This window comes from Pygocentrus nattereri, chromosome 30 (assembly GCF_015220715.1).
Source record: "Pygocentrus nattereri isolate fPygNat1 chromosome 30, fPygNat1.pri, whole genome shotgun sequence".
Lineage (NCBI taxonomy): Eukaryota > Metazoa > Chordata > Actinopteri > Characiformes > Serrasalmidae > Pygocentrus > Pygocentrus nattereri.
Window position 1 is genome coordinate 16,119,865 of NC_051240.1, and position 20,762 is coordinate 16,140,626.

General features: G+C 44.9%; 1 protein-coding gene across 2 annotated transcripts in view; it reads left to right on the top strand.

Annotated features, from left to right (window-relative positions):
• The window catches only part of si:dkey-44g17.6 (guanine nucleotide-binding protein G(I)/G(S)/G(O) subunit gamma-12), an 87,960-nt gene extending 68,155 nt beyond the window's left edge, over positions 1 to 19,805 (top strand). For both annotated transcript variants that reach the window (XM_017714964.2, XM_017714965.2), the window contains 2 exons: positions 16,666 to 16,781; positions 18,824 to 19,805. In XM_017714964.2, coding sequence (XP_017570453.1) covers positions 16,689 to 16,781; positions 18,824 to 18,949 — 219 coding nt within the window. In that variant the 5' untranslated portion in view covers positions 16,666 to 16,688 and the 3' untranslated portion in view covers positions 18,950 to 19,805. The remainder of the gene's footprint in view (positions 1 to 16,665; positions 16,782 to 18,823) is intronic.
• Positions 19,806 to 20,762: the final 957 nt, after the last annotated feature.

Sequence of the window (20,762 nt, forward strand, 5' to 3'; positions counted from 1 at the left end):
CAGCCACCCTTCCGGAAAGCAAACATCCCGCCTCCTCACTCAGCTGCTCCACCATCCTTTCTGTCCTGCCACCCCCACCCTTTCTTCTCCCTCTCTTCTTGCACTGCTCTGCAGATGTGCCGCAACAGCCAGAGAAGCTCGGGCACTTCAAACGCAATGCTAAACTCTCTGATCTCACTCACCTGGCCCAAAAAGAGAAGTGGCAGAATGCGAGTATGGGCCACTTGGAGGAATGTGCAGTGTGTAAGCTCTGATGTCTGGCGGTTCAGCTGCCGAATCCGAGAAGATCAAACACATTCGGCCCACCATGCTCCGCTTACTCATGCGATTACTGACTGTAACTGGCAACTGAAGAGGACAGCAAGAGGCACAGCAGGGGTCAGAGTTAGTGAGGTGCTTTTTATGTCCTCTTTGCTGCTTTAACAGCACATACTGGTAAAACTTTCCACAAGATGTTAGAACTTTGCTGCTCCAGTTTAATTCCATTCATCCATAGACTCAACTCTTCAGAGGCTGTTCAATGGTGCTTCGTCATTCCTGCTCATCCCAAGGTTTTCAACTCATCCCAGAGGCCAGTGCCGTTGCTTGGGGAGGGCAACCAGTCGATGTTGCTGTCCAGAGCCTTGCACTTCACAGAGCCATGCAACGAGAGGAGAAATCAATGCACACACTACACAGCTGAGGGATCCACAGCAAAGCATGCATTGTCCATGAAAAAAACACCCCTGGCTTTCGGTTTGTATTAATGGTCACTCAGTTGTGCAGAAACAAAAAAGACGAGAATGCTGAAAATGTAGGCTATTGACTTCACATCAAACAAGCGTCTGTGCTGTCTCAGAAGATCTGCCAGCCTCCCGTCTGTTTCCTGTGTTGGCCAGCAGATAGGAGAGAGCTGCTCGAGGTCCACTCCAAGGCCACTCATTATCTTGTAGTAGCTGTGAGTGGCTGAGCAGCTGCAGTCAATATTTGTGACTCCTTTTTCTAAGTAACCGCTTCACATGTCTTTTGTTGTGGCTCATGCCAGAGGTGTTCCATGGAGCTTCAATCACCCCAACCGATGCCAGAGGTGTTCTATAGAGCTTCAATCACTCCAACCCATGCCAGAGGTGTTCTATAGAGCTTCAATCACCCCAACCGATGCCAGAGGTGTTCTATAGAGCTTCAATCACCCCAATTCTGGATGGATGGCCAGTTATCGTTCTCGACTCACATCATGAACCTAACTCATTCATGCAGGTTTCTCCTGTACAACATCCGGAGGATCCAAGCCTTTCTCAGTCGAGAGGCCACCCAGGTGCTCGTGCAGTCCCTGGTCATCTCAATGCTTGACTACTGCAACTCGCTCTTGGCTGGTCTTCCCATGCAGACCATCAAGCCTCTGCAGCTCATCCAGAATGCAGCAGCTCGGCTCGTCTTCAATCTGCCCAAGTTCAGCCACGTCACCCCACTGCTGCGCTCCCTTCACTGGCTTCCTGTAGCTGCATCAGATTTAAACCCTAATGCTGCCTACAAAGCCAGAAATGGACCTGCCCCTCCGACTTGATGGCAATGGTGAAATCTGGAACTGAACCTCCGAGCCCTTCGAGCTTCGAGTGCAGCTCGGCTTGACCCGCCATCCTTCAAGGCGCGTGGAAGACAAGCGTCGAGAATGTTCTCTGTACTGGAGCCCAGGTGGGGGAATGAACTCCCACTGGCTGTCTGTACAGCAGAGTCTCTCGTGGCCTTCAAACGCAGACTGAAGACTCTTTATACAGCACTTAAATCAGCACTGAGTTCAGTATTGATTGCATTTTATTGTGCTCCATTTATATATTGTATTTTATTCTATTGCACTGTGTATTGTAGTCTATTGTATTGTAGTGTAGTGTATTGTATTCTATTGTAGTGTATTATAGTGTATTGTAGTGTACTGCACTGCTCTGTGTTCAACTCTGTTCCTTCTCTCTCTGTATCTACAGTGACTGTGTTTCTAGCAGTATCTGAGCTCAGGACCGTCTTTCTCTAACCTACTGGTTACTAGCATAGATACTTTCTCTAGACAGACAAAGCTCTTCTTGTAAGTTGCTCTGATTAAGAGCGTCCGGTAATGCCAAATCCACTGTTTGGAAATGGTGTCTTAATGCTTTTGGACATACAGTGTGTGGACAGACCCAGAGAGGGAAACTTTGTAAGTCCAGAAGGAAATTGCAGAGTCATAATAAAAGAGCTGAGCAAAGCACATACACATTAGGAAGGAGCCATAAATATGACAGAACTTATACGATGCATACAGGAAACTAGTGTGAATACTGACAGTATAACTTGCGCAGTAGTTGTTGATAAAAAGTGGATACTGTACGCATAATGCTTATGCCCTGAAAAGCACTTGTACACCGTAGTAAAGACCGAGTGCAAAAGAGCGTGTGCTCACTTGTCTCTGCAAACATGAAAACACTGGAAAAAAACACGAATGCCGACAGAAAGACGATGACGTTGCCCTGCGTGTGACCCTCTCCTCCTCTCTTTCAGCCGCTATACTGGCAGATGTGTGAGAAATGGAGGGATGTAGCCATGCGTTTACGTCTCCTCTCTCTCCCACAGTGCGTCTCGGCTTCTCGCTCCGGCCAGTGACATGAGAGAGACTAGCAGGCTGTGACTCAGTGGCTAATCACACTTGCCACAGACGGTGAACAAAGCAGCCTGTGCCCAGCCCCTGTACCTGACGCCTCCAGGCTGTTTGTGCACCAATCCATCAGCTTTCTTTTGACTGTCCCTGGTAATCATCACCAGCATTCTGAGCTGCTGATATCTACAAATTACTCATACAGTCAGCTTTTATAGAGGTCCAGAAGTTTTTGATCTGCATGATAATAAGAGTTCCTCTCTGTTTGTCTGTCTGGCTCTGTTAGCCTCCAGTTTCTCATGTCTCTTTCTCTTCAATCCAGTGAATCTGATGCATTTCTTTGGCATGACTATGTTGCCAAATGTAGAACATTGCAGCTCTTAAACTCCTCGGGACCACCGGTGGGTCCAAAACGCACCTGGTCATGTTCTCCATAACGTTCATATTCCATAAGCTCCATTCAGAAGCTGGGCGTCGTGTGAGGCTGTAGCTCTTCTCTCCAGTCTAATAGACGGTGATGTCATTTTAAACCCTTATAATAAAAGAAGCTGAACTCAGTTTGTTTTTCTACTGAAAGTCGACCCGTTTTTCCCCAAATCTGGGCTCTAAACTATAAACAGACGGCGTCTCTTCAGTGATCTGCTCTGGAAACATCACTTTTAGAAAACAACACAAAGAGCGTCGCAGATTTTTGGCTTTCAGCAGTGAATTATAAGCATGTATTGATATGTGGAGATCATAAAACACACGTTCTGTTCATTTTTTAAAAATTTACATTCATTTCATGCAGTTACTGAATAATTTGCCTTACGATTTGAATTCAGACCGAAATAAACCGTGGAGAATAAGAGGTTAAGTGTTAGCTTTATGTACAAGGTAGAATAGAATTAACAGCTAGTGGTAGAATTTAGATTTAACTCTTAACAACAGCAACAACAATAAGCGCTTTGTAATAGCTGTGATAATCATAATCTTTCTCTGACTCATTTTCAGATCCTCCTCCAACCCTCCTTTGCTCTGCTCCTGCTCTACCACCTCCCCCCCCACACAGTCCTGTTCCTGCGCGAGAGAGGCCGTCTCGTCTCCTCCCCACGGCTCTGTACACTCCGTCTGTCTGATAACATCAGGCTGCGTGAGATTAGCTCTCATGAGGGTGCACTTACGCTCACCCCGTTCACCTCACACTCGCCGGCCCTGCCGTTTTTGGGCTGCCCTATCTCTCGGCCAGCAAGCTGCAGAGTGTCACCCTGCTGATAGCACAGTCCTCTTTGTCCTCCCAACGCATCGCGCGTCCTGAACAAGCCTATTGTGTTTTCACACCACGAGGCGCAGTTTTCAGGTCCCGTCAGCCTTGTTGCTAAGCAGTTTGCTGGTGCAAATGAGGGGGAATTATAACTGCTCGTTCTTCAGCAGGCGAGAGAGAGGCCCGGGGGAGCAGTAAAAAAAAAAAAACTTCTCGTAAAAGACCAGCTCAGGTCCCCACACTTGATTTCTTACCATAGCTTGTCAGCAAGGCATTCTAGGAATTTTAATGCAAAATGTAGTGCATGTTTAGGTCAGCGATGGTGGTAATCTCAGTTATATGGTGGGCAGTCGTGGGCAGGAGTTTAGGGACACAGCCTTGTGACTGGACGGTCTCCAGTTCGATCCAACAGCACGTGACTGAGGTGTCCTTGAGCAAGACACCTAACCCCCAACTGCTCCCCGGGTGCTGCAGATTGGGCTGCCCACCGCTCCGGGCAAGTGTGCTCACTGTCCCCTAGTGTGTGTGTGTGTGTGTGTGCTCACTAGTGTGCATGTGGTGCTTCACTGCATGGATGGGTTCAATGCTGGAGGTGAAATTTCTCCTCTTAATCTTAATATATTGTCACTGTCCAAAATAAAACAAGTGGCTCCACGTCGGTGACTCTGTAGACACTCTTACATTTATCAGCTTATCTCAATTATAGACAATGTAATTTTAATTTGCAAAATTATTATTTTTTTTAAAAATGCAATTTTTTGGACGGCGCTTAAAAAGTGGTGGTAGTTTACTGAAGGGCAGTATCATAAGGTTGCATGCAACAGTGCAGCAAGCGATTTCTACAACAATAGAAGCAATATGTGTGACTTCTGTGTGTATCATTAAAGTGGTTAATCGTTTAATTAATCTCTGTTTATGTCAGATGTTATGAAAGGCTTGTGTGGGAGTTGTGTAGCCTCATGAACGCTGCTCGTGCCCTCAGTAAGGCTAATATGATTCACACGGATACAACACAGCAATCCCTACAGGAAGCGTAGTGAGGAATGTTGCTTCTGTTGTTGTATTGCGCCTTAAACTTTTAGTAATGGCTGCAACAGCGTGACTGAAACTAAAGCATAGTAGTTTGAAAAGTCAACTGACTGAATATGCACTATATTGTCAAAAGTATTCGCTCATCTGCTTCACACGCATATGAACTTGAGTGACATCCCATTCTTAATCCATAGGGTTTGATATGATGTCGGCCCACCCTTTGCAGCTACAACAGCTTCAACTCTTCTGGGAAGGCTTTCCACAAGGGTTAGGACTGTTTATGGGAATTTTTGACCGTTCTTCCAGAAGCACATTTGTGAGGTCAGACACTGATGTTGGACGAGAAGGCCTGGCTCACAGTCCACACTCTAATTCAGCCCAAAGGTGTTCTATGGGGTCTATGGGGTCCACATGAAGTTTGGAGGTCTGTAGTGATTGACTCTGGAGAAAGTTGGTGACCTCTGTGCACTATGCCCCTCAGCATCCGCTGACCCCGCTCTGTCATTTTACGTGGCCAACCACTTCATAGCCGAGTTGCTGTCATTCCCAATCGCTTCCACTTTGTTATAATCCCACTGACAGTGGACTGTGGAATATTTAGTAGTGAGGAAATTTCACGACTGGACTTGCTGCACAGGTGGCGTCCGATCACGGTACCACGCTGGAATTCACTGAGCTCCTGAGAGTGACCCATTCTTTCACTAATGTCTGTAGAAGCAGTCTGCAGGCCTAGGGGCTCGGCTTTATACACCTGTGGCCATGGAAGTGACTGGAACACCTGAATTCAATGATCTGGATGGGCGAGTGAAAACCTTTGGCCATATAGTGTACTTCTCAGTGCTCATTTTCAGTGGGAAACTGTTATGGTCTGAAACCTTCAAGTGAGACAGGCCTGTCTGACCCCTCTGTCTCCAGCCTCTGCTGGCCCAAATGTTGGAAACTCAGCTGTGTATATACTACTGTGTGTGTCCCACTAAGCCCGGTGCTTCCTGGCACAGCCTATGAATGCATTTAGTGTGGCTATGAATGGTGCAGTGTGGTGAGTAGATGCTGTAGACGTCCTGAAATGTCTGCACAAAGGTCAGTTTTGGATGATAGTGTTGAATTAAATGTGGATATGCTGGACAGCATGGGTGCATGTTTGCAGAGTTTTGTGCTGAAAGTCTTTTCCAGGTGCATTCTGCAGGCATGGTGGTCTGTGTGGCTTTTCCTGCATATGAATGCTGTTATTCCTGGAGGCATGAGGGACCAGTTGATCGGGCTGTTCCTGGATGAGAGCCAAGCCTAGGGGGATGGAGAAGGTGCAGGATCAGGGCACTTAAGCTTTGCAGGCACTGGGAGAGGCGGCTTGTGTTTGAGTCACTAAAATTCTGCTGTTCTGTGCAAAAAGAATGTCTTGGGCTACGTGCACATTACAAGCCTCGCTGCTCAAATCCCATTTATTGCTCAAGTCCGATCTCTGACTCGATGGTAAATACTCGTTTAGGTAAGAGACTCAAATCTGTCATTCATGTGATGAACCGGCCTGAACTGACCCTCATGAGCTCCTCCTACTCAGTAACGTCACGTGACTGAATCACTGCATCATCAGCACAAACTAACCAGCAGCAAAGTAAGTCTGATCAGCTCTCAGCTTCATTATTAGAGCCAGACGAAGGAGAAAAAGGTGAGATGAGCTGCTTTTCCACCGTTTACAGGCTTTAATGTCTGTTTGGCGCTGTTGCCATGGTAACGCTTAATGACGGCACAGCGCAGTGGAGAAAAAGCACATCAATTCCGATCCGAGCGTCACATTAAGGTCACACGGCCATGAATCGGATACGTATCCGATCTAGGACCACATATGAAAGTGGCTCAGGTCAGATTTCTTGTTCTATTACAATTACACCAAAGGGAACCTTATACAGTGATGTAAACAGACAAATCAGAAAGCTCTATAGATTATTATTATAATCTGAAGCCTCCGGCAAATTACATACTGTGCCATTCTTGTCTGTCAGCGCTGCTACAATGAAAAACCCGTATTGCTTTTGGATGATAGCACTAGCCCTGAGGTGGTCCGGCTCCTGCCCTTAGGTGGTCCTGTGCATTTTCCCTTTTTTCTGAGATTGTTTATGAGATTTAGTCTGAGTCATATGCTATGAAGCCTGTGTTTCTATTCCTTTCCCTCTCTTCAAAGAGCCACGCGTATCTCCATGAAGAGCAAAGTCACCGCCTTTCGCTTTCATTCCTGTTTATCAGAGATCTTCTCCATTGTCTGCTGAGCTCGCCTGACCCCTAAAACCGGCTTATGCGGTTGATTCATGCTGAAGGTTGAAGTCTAGGATAAGAGGCATGTAAGCAGGCGGCATCGGTTCAGTGGGCTCGAGTGCCTGGACTTCCAGGCTGTGTTTAAAGTTGTAATTACAGCATAAAGAGGCTCGAGGGCCTGCTGCTCTCACGCCGTGTCGTCTGAGGACGCTGGACGCCAGCCCCGATCCAGTCCCTGTGACTGCCAGGTTACGGTTGGCGTCCTTATGCTTTGCAGCGGTCAGTCTACTCTGTGCTTCACTGCTGCGTAACAAGCAGTGGCTATATGTCACCAGAGGTGCTTCAGTGACTGCAGTGGACCGTGCAAATGCAGATGAATCATAGTGCTACGGTACAGATGACTGAAAAGAGAGCAAGTGATGCATCTGAGCCTGTAAAGGACAAAGACTACTGTACGTTTAGTCAGATCCCAGTGTGAAAGTAAGCATCGTATGGCAGCCATTGGAAAATACAGCAATACGCATGCATGGAAGTAGCAATTGTACATTAATTATATACACACACCGATCAGGCGTAACAGCATGACCGCCTCCTTGTTTCTACGCTCACTGTCCACTTTATCAGCTCCACTTACTGTATAGCTGCACTCTGTAGTTCTACAGTGACAGACTGTAGTCCATCTGTTTCTCTGATACTCTGTTACCCTGTTCTTCAGTGGTCAGGACCCCCATGGACCCTCACAGAGCAGGTACTATTTGGGTGGTGGGTCATTCTCAGCCCTGCAATAACACTGACGTCGTGGTGGTGTGTTAGTGTGTGTTGTGCTGGTATGAGTGGATCAGACACTGCTGCTGGAGTTTTTAAACACTGTGTCCACTCACTGTCCACTCTATTAGACACTCCTACCTTGTCGGTCCACCTTGTAGATGTAAAGTCAGAGACGACAGCTCATCTGCTGCTGCACAGTTTGTGTTGGTCATCCTCTAGTCCTTCATCAGTGGTCACCGATGCCGACAGGATGCTGGCTGGATATTTTTGGTTGGTGGACTGTTCTCAGTCCAGCAGCGACACTGAGGCGTTTAAAAACTCCAGCAGCACTGCTGTGTCTGATCCACTTGCACCAGCACAACACACATTAACACACCACCACCACGTCATTGTTACTGCAGTGCTGAGAATGACCCACCACCCAAATAGTACCTGCTCTGTGAGGGTCCATGGGGGTCCTGAGCACTGAAGAACAGGGTAACAGAGTATCAGAGAAACAGATGGACTACAGTCTGTAACTGTAGAACTACAAAGTGCAGCTATACATTACATTACATTACATTACATTACATTACATTACATTAGCATTTGGCTGACGCTCTTATCCAGAGCGACTTACAATTTGATCATTTTACACAATTGACCTGACTGCATGTCTTTTGGACTGTGGAAGGAAACCGGAGAACCCGGACAGTAAGTGGAGCTGATAAGATGGACAGTGAGTGTAGAAACGAGGAGGCGGTTATGATGTTATGCTTGATCGGTGTAAATGAAATATATAACAGCCTCTACTCTTCTGAGAAGACTTTACACTAGATGTTGGAACATTGCTGTGAGGATTTGATTGCATTCAGCCACAAGACCGTTACTGAGGTCAGGAACTGATGTTGGATGATTAGTTCTAGATCACAAACGCCTCTCCAAGTTCACAACATGCTTAGTTCATGCACTCCTCCAGCCAGCAGTGCTTCGTCTCTGGCTGGCTCAGATTTTGGCTGTCGTGGTGTGTGGTGAGTTTCCTGCTCTTACTAACTCCCCCTTCATCCTGTTACCCTCTATTTTTACACTCAGACACATCTTTTAATCATTTAATACTGTCCGGGGCTGGAGAAGAAAGGGATATAGCTTCCTGCAGAGAGAGAGAGAGAGAGAGAGAGAGAGAGGGGAGAGGAGTGAGTGGGTTAATGAAACGGATGTGGGCATCTGGCAGGTTCTCTGAGCGCACAGACTCTGGCAGTTACTCATGCTGTCACGCCGCTTCCGTCTCGGTACATTTGAGCGTCCAGCGGGCCGGGTGGAGGGGAAGTGGAGAGGGATTGACCTCACGGAGCGGGTCGGAGGGGCCTCCGAGTGAACGTGCGGGAGAGAGAGAGTTACTAATGCTGCTGTTCTGGCCGACGCTGGCTGGAGTTGGAAACTCTGACCTTGCAGTGATTCTATACGATTGCAGTTCTTTATGATTCAAATCATGAAATTTCAAGTACTGCTAAGGTTTGATTCCGTTGTTTTCGTGTGATTCATAAATATAATTTTTTAACGTGACTGGAACTATTGACAACATGTACACCAGGGGTCTTTAATTAAAATTCAGTAAGGTCAGGTTAAAGAAAATATCCTTAAGAAAAGGTCCAGAACATCATAATGTCTAGCCTGCATTGTGCCTCAGTGCCATATACTGTTTACTGAAGTAGCCGAGTAGGAATATCAACATCTTATACAGTCGACAACTGAATATCAAATCAAATAAAGTCCAGTTCAGTCAGATTTCAACAACATTTATTGTCCATTTTCTCTTTTTAGATCACCACGTAAACTAATCGGGCTCACTTTCTTCTCTGACTGCTGTTTCTCTCCTCGTGTGTGCGTCACTCACTCAAGTCTCCGTGCTCATCTTAATCCACAGGTCTGATTGGCTGAGTAGCATTACATGATATTTACAATGTATGCAATTGCCTGTTAGTGACCTCCAATACAGACCATAAAACAGTACACCAGGATTTTATAATGTTTGAAAATAGCAAGTACAGAATTTTACTTGGTCCAAAAAATCTGCATTTAATATTGCATATTAATAAGTTTTTCCTGTGCTTGCCCTGTCCAGCTGCTCTGTTCCAGCCCTATTCTGGCCCCGTGCTTGCCCTATCCTGCCCTTTGGCTGCACTTTGCTGCCCCTCGTAAGGGTCTGTCACATTTTCTTCCCTGAATGTGCTCAAAAACACCTCAACCTCAGCGCAGACTCCGCCTGGGCATCATCACTGTTTCACACCACGAGAGAGCAATGGTCATCTCCTCCTGTTCCCTGATCTGGTTACACAATCCACTAAACATGTGCTGCTCATGTTTGATAAGCTAAATATAATCCTTTATTCACGGCGACGGCCTTGATTGTCGTCTGTAACCTCCTAATGATGCTGTGTAAAGTTTGCATTGCCAGCGCTCCAGTAAAAAAGATTATGGCATCATTTTTTTCATTGCTCGTTCACATTCAGCTCTGAAGAAGCCTCTTGCATGTTGTTTTTGCAGGTAATTAAGTTGAAGTCTGCGACAAGCACTTTTTGTTTTGTTTAAATTCCTGCAGCGAAGCACAAGCTGCTTCCAGTGTAACTGAACTTCTATGGCCTTTACATGAAACTTCACTGTTCCTGATGAGCTGAATGGAATGCGTGCTGTTGTCGAAGGTCTGCAGTCAGGATCTTATTGTGATAGTGATTTTGTTGCTACTGCATATTATCACTATAGTTGTACCTTGCAGTATGCATTAGTGAGTTAGGGTGTCATGGTTCAAAGACTGGCCTGCATTATTTTTACCAATATGATTTATTTTTGTTGGATTAGAATGGAATAGAATTAGAATAGAATTCAGAACGGTCAGCCAACTGTATTTTGCACAGAGAGGAATTAGACGTCCGCGTTTAACCCATCCGTGCAGTGAAACACCACCACATACATACACACTAGTGAACACACACAGTGAGCACACTTGCCCGGAGCAGTGGGCAGCCCTATCCACGGCGCCCGGGGAGCAGTTGGGGGTTAGGTGCCTTGCTCAAGGGCACTTCAGTCACGTAATGTTGGCTCAGGGCATCGAACCAGAAACCTTCTGGTCACAGGGCTGGTTCCCTGACCTCCAGCTCACGACTGCCCCTTTACCATTAACTTGAATATCTTCATTCATCAAACACAGAAACGCTCATCTCGAACTGTGAGTGATCGGGAGGTACTGATTAGAGCAAATGCAAGATTGTGTTGCATCAGACGCCTCAGGGTGCTGTGCTCTCATGAAATAATGAAAGAATATGCTTATGTATCACATGCTCACGGCGTGGCTTTTGAAAATCTAGTAGGAGGGCTTGCAGCCTTCTGCAGTATCAGTTTAGGAAAAAAGCCAGTATCACAATAATGATTAAAAACAGATGTATTGCGCAGCCTTAATCCGTATGCAATGCATGATTTTCCCCATACTCAGAGCTCATCCTCTCCCACAGCTCTGGACTGCGCCCCAATGTGTCGGGGCCCCTCTTCACCCCTCTGACTGTGTGTATCCGGTGTTACAGATGCAAATTAATCAGACAGGAGGATTTATAAGGCCTTCCAATCAGCTTTATCTCTGCTCGCCCTCTGCTCCTGCTCTCTGTTTCCTGTTCGTTTCAGGGCGTTCCTTTCTGCAGAAATAGTGGAGGGAGGCTATTAGTGCTTTCCTTCAGAATTGTTGATAACACAGTGCTGCGTTTCTCAGGAAGTGGAAAGACTGCATGTTTTGTACTTTAGAGGCTTGCCTGGACTTCTGAACCTCATGTGCCGTTGCACTTAAACACCATACATGATACTGAAAGTAACACTTCTTTTTGTGCATGGCCTGTACCTGATATCCTAGAGGACAGCAGTATGTAAATTAGCTTGTCTAAAGCAAAATATCACAAAATCTTCTGCTGTGAGCTCTGAGCGTTCTCGTCTGTCTCCGCTTGCTGTTGTAGTCACTTCAACTTGGCTTGCCAAACCAGGGTACTGTGTTTTTAATTCTTGTGCAAAGAATTCTGTTGAAGTAGTTGCAATACTGGATCTGCTGGAGTCGGTGTGTGCGTGTGCATTTGATTTTAAACATTTTCAGGGCAAAAATACCGTCATGTACCACTGCCTCTGATTGGCTGTCCTGTTTTATACCCCATTCAAAATGTAGCACATTCAAAATCTTTGTCCTGAATCACAAAGAAAACACTCAGACAACATTTACTTGTTGGATTGTATTTATTAGATGCTTAAGAAAACGTTTGTTTATGTACTGTATGTATTTAGTAATTACTCTTATACACTGAGATTCACTTGAAAGAGGCCTCAAATATTCTGTAATAGCTCTTGCTTCTCTCCAGTCTAATAGACGGTGATGTCATTTTAAACCCTTATAATAAAAGAAGCAGAACTCAGTTTGTTTTCTACTGAAAGTCGACCCGTTTTTCCCCAAATCTGGGCTCTAAACTATAAACAGATGGCGTCTCTTCAGTGATCTGCTCTGGAAACATCACTTTTAGAAAATAACACAAAGAGTGGCTGAGATTGCCGGAACCCGTCGCAACGTTTAATCTCCAACTGCAACTTCCCATACCGCTTAATGTGTCTGGCAGATTATGGAGATCACTTCCAGCATCACGTGTAATGCAATCATTTACACACACATCAAGGTATGTAGTCCATTTTTTTTTTTGGTTCAAGCTGCTTCATCCCAATGGGAGTTACAACAGAATATTCAGGGCCTCTTTCGAGTGAATTTTCCTGTATAGTTGGATATAAGTTTCATATACGTCGCTGTCAGTATCAGCAAGTGACACACCGGCCTGCCTATCGGCTGCTACGCTAAAGGTTAAATCAAGACTAAAGGCTATGATTACAGCAAGTGTCTGGTGGTTCCTTCCACTCTCTCAGTAACAAAAAGATTCTGCCATGAGTGTTTTTTTTGCCCTTTGTCATCTCACATTGCCAGCGTGTTGCTAAGTTCTGTCTACTGGCATTAATGTGCCAGTATTGGTGCAGATACTGATACAGAATCTGTAGGTAGGACATTGGGCCAGACTGCAGAAGTGAATTTTGTTGATATATAATCCACATTGGACATATGCTTGACCCAGTGTCCTGAAAATATATGAAAACAAACCCCTGTGTGTATCCAGTGCTCAACATGAGTCGGCAGGTTTGTATGTAACTAAGGTTTACGGGAAGACGCACAGCAAGGTCAGGCAGTAGCTGCAGGGAGCAGCTTGGCTTCTGTTCAGACCCACCCAGGCTGCTCCGGACCACGCTCTCTATTCCTATTCACACGCACCTAAACACCCCCCCCCCCCCCCCTTACAGAATTGGTTAGCTTGACTTTTCATTTTTACACTGGAGGCTAATGTAGCTAACAAGTAATGGAGGCTTATAGCCACCAGTTAGCACTGTGTAAACTGCAGGTCTAAATCATCACACAGTTTCTTAAGCCACCTCAAAATCACTGTATGGACAGAATTCAGGCTTCAGTGTAGCTGCTACACTTGTTTTTAGCTATGCAGTGTACTTAAGTCCATTTTTATTCATAAATGTATGTTATGCCTCTACTGCACAGTGTTGGCCTCGGTTCCTCCCAAGGCTTCTTCCTCAGCTCTGAGGGAGGTTTTCCTTGCCCCTGGCACCCCTGGCTTGCTCACCTGGGGTTTTACATTCATGTTAAAACTTCGTCTTTACTGGAATTCTGTAAAGCTGCTTTGTGACAACATCAGCTGTAAAAAGCGCTACAAGTAACTTTGATTTGATTTGATGATTTGTTGCCACATGGCAACGATTACTTGATCTTAATTTTATTAAAAAGCCGTGATATAAAATCTGTGTTTTCTTATTCAATTGTGGAAAAAGGTTCTTTTACCTTGAAGGGTCAAATACTTCATGACCTCACATGACCAGGAATTTTTATGATGATGTTGTTATAAACATACATTCCAAATACTGAAATTTTATTAATTCCCAATATTTGTAAATGCCGGGTGTGTATAAGTTGGATTTGTTGGTTTTTTTTAAATAAAAGGATAAAAGGATGTTTTTAGAGAAAAATTCCTGAAATTACATTTCAAAAAACAAAAACGCATTAAAAACTCCTCGAGACCACCGGTGGGTCCAAACCGCACTCGGTCATATTCTTCATAACGTTCATATTCCATAAGCTCCATTCAGAAGCTGGGCGTCGTGTGAGGCTGTAGCTCTTCTCTCCAGTCTAATAGACGGTGATGTCATTTTAAACCCTTATAATAAAAGAAGCTGAACTCAGTTTGTTTTTCTACTGAAAGTCGACCCGTTTTTCCCCAAATCTGGGCTCTAAACTATAAACAGACGGCGTCTCTTCAGTGATCTGCTCTGGAAACATCACTTTTAGAAAACAACACAAAGAGAGGCGGAGATTTTTGGCTTTCAGCGTAAATTGTAAGCATGTAGTGATATGTGGAGATCTTTGAGATGATTTGTAGATGATTTGGTCACATACACTCAGATGGACAAACCAAAATACTCCCTGTAGAATAAGAGGTTAAAACAGTTGATCATGTTTAAGTAATAATTCATGAAGTAGAGGATTATAAAGTACCAGAAACCACATAAGTGAGTCACAAGGTTTGAGAAAATGGGTAATGATATGCAGTTTGAATGGTGCTATTATTGGTGGGGTATCAGTTTCAGTACCTGTTAGCAACATTAGTCCCGTAGCTCCATTATAAAACTGACCACCAAGCGTCTTGGCTGGTTGACTACGTTTAAGCCAAGAGGGAAATTGCATTGTGTGCCAAACTATCTCTTGAAGGCAGAAAGGAGACAGTAGGCCAGTCAGAAACCCCCCTGCTGGGCCCATGTTGACGCACGATGCATCCCCACCCACAGTTGTGGAAACAAGGGGGCCCCCCGCCTCTGTAAAAGTCATGCCCCTTGTGTATGTCTGGGTGGGGGTGTGTGAGTAAGCGATTGGTGTGTGTTTTATAGAGCGGACTACAATGTGGTGCTTCCTGTTTTACACACATTTCTGCAGTATTTTTATGTGATTTCAGCTAACGGTGTTTCCAGATGTGCTCAATATCAGACATGCTGATCATTTCCAACACCACTCGTTTTAAACCATCAAAGTCTTCTGTAGATCGAAAGATAGATACACTATATTGCCAAAAGTATTCACTCCCCCATCCAAATCACTGAATCCAGGTGTTCCAGTCACTTCCATGGTCACAGGTGTATAAAGCCGAGCCCCTAGGCCTGCAGACTGCTTCTACAGACATTAGTGAAAGAATGGGTCGCTCTCAGGAGCTCAGTGAATTCCAGCGTGGTACCGTGATCGGACGCCACCTGTGCAGCAAGTCCAGTCGTGAAGTTTCCTCACTAATAAATATTCCACAGTCCACTGTCAGTGGGATTATAACAAAGTGGAAGCGATTGGGAACGACAGCAACTCAGCCACAAAGTGGTCGGCCACGTAAAATGACAGAGCAGGGTCAGCGGATGCTGAGGGGCATAGTGCGCAGAGGTCACCAACTTTATGCAGAGTCACTCACTACAGACCTCCAAACTTCATGTGTCCTTCAGATCAGCTCAAGAACAGCGTAGAGAGCTTCATGGAATGGGTTTCCATGGCCGAGCAGCTGCATCCAAGCCTTACTTCACCAAGCACAATGCAAAGCGTGGAGTGCAGTGGTGTAAAGCACCACCACTGGACTCTAGAGCAGTGGAGATGTGTTCTCTGGAGTGACCAATCACTCTTCTCCGTCTGGGAATCCAATGGACGAGTCTGGGTTTGGCGGTTGCCAGGAGACGCTACTTCTCTGACTGCATTGTGCCGAGTGTAAAGTTTGGTGGAGGGGGGATCATGGTGTGGGGTTGTGTTTCAGGAGTTGGGTTCGGCCCCTTAGTTTCAGTGAAAGGAACTCTTAAAGCTTCAGCGCCAAGAGATTTTGGACAATTTCACACTCCCAACTTTGGGGACGGCCCCTTCCTGTTCCAACATGACTGCACACCAGTGCACAAAGCAGGTCCATAAAGACACGGATGAGCCAGTTTGGTGTGGAAGAACTTGACTGGCCTGCACAGAGTCCTGACCTCAACCCCATAGAGCACCTTTGGGATGAATTAGTGTGGAGACTGTGAGCCAGGCCTTCTCGTCCAACATCAGTGTCTGACCTCACAAATGTGCTTCTGGAAGAACGGGCAAAAATTCCCATAAACACACTCCTAACCCTGTGGAAAGCCTTCCCAGAAGAGTTGAAGCTGTTATAGCTGCAAATGGTGGGCCTTTATTGATCCCGAAGGAAATTTAGCAGCCAGTATCAGTCACACAACACAGGAGAATCATATTAATAAGGGTGTAAACAATATAACAGGAAGAATAAATATAACAAATCCTGTCTTCAGGCATATATACAAATAGAAAAATACAAAACTCTGGAATAAGCAGTGCAGTAATGACTGTACAAGGAGTGACAGGTAATGGCATATAATGACAGTACTGAGTAAATATGTGCAGATATTGGTACCAAAATCAAGCATCTAGTGTGAAGTGCCTGGATGCGTGATAGTGGCTACAGAAAGGGCAATATGTGCAGGTGGATAAAATAAACCTATGGTTTTAACATGAGATTCAGGCTCAGTCTTCATCTCTCCTCTTCCCTCTTCCCTTCTGGCCCCCCTGGGAAGAGCTGAAGAGCCTGATGGCTTGAGGGACAAACGACCCCTGTAGTGATGTTAATGGCTTTAACAAGGTTTTGTCTTTTTGCAGGTGCGTGAAGATCACTGCCAAGAATGTCGTCGAAGAAGCAGAGTTCAAATAACATAGCGCAGGCACGGAGAATCGTACAGCAGCTACGGATAGAGGCCAACATTGAGAGGATAAAGGTAAAGACTATGGATCTTTTTTACCATTGAGTGTTAAAGTTGTTCGATAATAAATGTACTTCAGATGTGATCTCATAACAGAACCTCTCGGGAATCACAGGGAGTGTGAAATTACTCAGTCCGAGGGCTTGAGTAGGTGGGATCATCCGCATCATCCAGTGGAAGCCCATGGATGTAATGCTGTAAATAGGGATGTGCCTGGGTACTGGAGTACTCTGTTTAACGTTCAAGGCGCCAGTACTTAAAATCTGAAGAATACTTTTAGGATATTTGTACACGTGATTTAAACACATGCTAATAATTCAGTGCAACATGATAGTTTTGGTCATATTTGTGTGTAAGAATGTTATGTTGCACTTCGCTACTCCGAAACATGACTCCAAACAACGGGACCACATTAAGATTAAGTGACCCTTATTAGTCCCACAATGGGGAAATTTCACCTCCGCATTTAACCCATCCTTGAAGTGAAACACCACATACACACTAGTGAGCACACACACACTAGGGAGCACACTTGCCCGGAGCGGTGGGCATCTCAATCCGCATCGCCCGGGGAGCAGTTGGGGCTTAGGTGTCTTGCTCAAGGACACCTCAGTCACGTGCTGTCGGCTCTGGGGATCGAACCGGCGACCTTCCGGTCATGAGGCTGGATCCCTAACCTCCAGCCCACGACTGCCCCGGGATGTGGCTAAGAAGGCAGAGACATCCCAGCTCTGTCACTAAAAGCTGGGCCTACGCTACAAGAGTTTTAGCCTTATTTTAATTCCGATTTGCCAAAATTTCATAATCTGAAGTGATTTTCCAGGTCATCAGCTCGATCGGAAGCGATCGGCCCTTTTCATATTTCCACATTTTTCTCTGTTGGAAGTTCTCGTTGCAGCGTAACACAGCTTCTGCTTAAGTGATCACAACAGCAACGATGACGAGTGGAGCGTGTACAGCTCACTCAAGCGTTGGAGCTTGAAGCGAAAGCAGCCTCATCTCGGTTTCAGTGGTTTGTCAGTTGACGATGAGCAGAGGAAAACGAGTTTGTGCCATTAATGAGGGAATAAACTTTGTCATAGGGAGTAAAAGATGCCCTGTGTCTGCATTCAGCGCTGCTCACTAACAAGGGGACGTTACACTGAATGTAGTTCGTGCTTTAAAGTTGCTGCTACAGCCGCTTTCAGAGGAACAGTTTCCATTTTCTCCCTCAGAGCTGATCAGCGACTGAAAGAGCGGGTGCTCAGCGGAGAGTAGGTTCACTGGTGTTGGTGGTTCCACCTTAAATGGTGCCTGAGCCTCCAGTATGTAACTGCAGCGCCATTTAAGGTGGAACGGGGAAAAATCTGAATTTTGAAGTCTCGTGAATTGTAGTGTTTGACAGTTTCCGGGACGTGCGGGTGTTCAGCTTTTTGCCACTTTAGCTTTTAGTTTATTGTTAGCGAGTTGTTTCAGCATTCAGCATGGAGCTTGTTTTGTTTTGTTTCCTTCTGCTGTTTTTGAGTTATAAAATATGTATTCCAATGCATTCTGCAGTATTTTTACTGACTTGTTTATTGCTGTCTTCTCGAGTTAAATCCAACAGAACTCTAATATCAAAATTAGGTGGAATGCACATCCCTGTTTGGCCATTAGTAAACAAATTAGTTACCATACAAGTCAAAACCTCTTTACTACCATCAAACAAAGTATTTTAAATGGTTTCATCTGATTTGTGTTCTTTACAGTCTGTTTGTGGGGTAAAGGATCTTTAAGGGGTGCATTTGTGTGTTAGAGCTGCATGAAATGGACAAAAACTATGTTGTGATTATGCTGCTCTTGTGATTTTTATGTGCACAATAAAACAATCAGAGATTTGTTCAAGGGCTTACTCACATATTACAAGCCTTGGCGACATCACTATTGCAAAGGCTATTATTATGATAACAATAACCATACACTGTATAGTAGTGCATGCAAGTTATACTTGGTTAACTTTAATTATTATAGATTATTACGGTCAGTAATTATTGCATCTCTCTCTCCTTCTCTCTCTCCATCTGTCTATCTGTCTACAGGTTTCTAAAGCCTCTGCGGACCTCATGCATTACTGTGGCGAGCATGCTAAGTACGATCCACTCCTGATGGGGATTCCAGCCTCAGAAAACCCGTTTAAGGACAAGAAGCCCTGCATTATATTGTAGTGGGACGCCCCCAGACATGAGCTCCTTAATGCCTCCTTTTTTATAGAGAGAATATTTTACCTTAAAGCATTCATACACTAGTCGCCTTAAAAAAAAGTCAGCTAACCCCCATCTTCACTCTCCCTTTAATGCTCCTGAAGCAGAACTCTTCGCCTGAAACGCATTCCCTTGTTATTTCGTTCCTCTAAAAATGAGACCAAAAAGCTCTTGAGCTCTCAAGATTTGCAATGCAGAGACAAAACAATATATATATATATATATAAAATATGCATTTTCTTTTTTCCCCCCCTTTAATTCAGTGATTGTGTTATCTGATGTGGTCTAGACCTGCCTCATCAGCAAATAAAGGCTGAGGCCTCAGTAGGGAAGATCCCAGACAGGTGCTGGTCTCATCAAGCCCCAGTGGTTCCCTTTGATCATCATGTTCTCCTAATGTCTTTTAAACTCTGCTCTGACTGGTGGCTGTAGATAAGCTCAACAGTAGCGCTTCGACCCTGTGTGGTGACACTGTTAACTGGATCTCTAGAGTCAGTCAGCCGTGTTGAGGGAAGAGGTGAGAGAGCGTGAATCTCAAATTGCTCCCGACCGTCCATATAGTGCACTACATGATGGCCTTGCTGCATGACGTAGATAAAAAACCATCCATCCATCCATCCATCCAAAACCATCTTGTGATTATTGCAGTTGTGATACATCTTTCAAATGATTAAAACTACATTGGTGAATCAGTATGACACACACTCACCGGCCACTTTATTAGGTACAGTTGCTTGTTGACACAAATAGCTAATCAGCCAATCACACGGCCAAAACTCACTGCATTTAGGCATGTAGAGGTGGTCAAGACAACTTGCTGAAGTGCAGACCGAGCATCAGAACGGGGAAGAAAGGGGATTTCAGTGGCTTTGAACGTGGCGTGGTTGTTGGTGCCAGACAGTTGTGTGGACGAAAATGCCTTGATGTGAGAGGTCAGAGGAGAACGGACAGACTGGTTCCAGATGATAGAAAGGCAGCAGGAACTCAAATAACCAACCAACATCTCTGAGGAATGTTTCAAAACACCTTGCTGAAAGTCTGCCACGAAGAATTAAAGCAGCTCTGAAGACAAAAGAGGGTCCAACCTTTTACTAGCAAGGTACCTAATAAAGTGGCCGGTGAGTGTATAAAAACTGATCTGCACGGTTTAAACCAAAATAGCTTGATTCAACAAAACCCACTGAAACTCATCTGAAGCTGTGACTAGAGATAGCAGGAAACCATAATGTTGTGGTTGGTTAGAGGGCTCGTTTTCAATTTGCAGCCTCCTGCATTGCTGGTATTGGAAAAGATCGACTATTAAAGCTGGGCCTTCAGTTTCAGGACATAAATGTGAAAACCTGATGAAGGAAAAACTCAATTATAATCATTTCTGCTAGCACCCCTATGGGACTCTGGTTGTTTGTTAGTGTTAAACTAATGGTGTTAACATTTTTGGCAGATTTGGAGCTTCTAAAGACACTCCATGTCTTACGTAAAGCTCCTGACAGACATATTACCATCTATTTTAGCAGTTGTAGCCGTGACTCTTTGAATAGAGCGTTTTGGTATGAAGCTGCCGCCCATGTTATCCATTGCAGGCGGCTCACTGATCAGGCAAACGCTTGTATTCACATATCTAGAACTTCCAGAAGGCCTAGAGTGACGTTTTTTTCTCACAATGTTGGAAATCAGAAGTTTAAATGGGAGTATTTGAATATTGATAACAGTTATGATTCATTTCACGATTCCTGATACTATAAGATACTATAATCACAATACGACATTTATATTGATG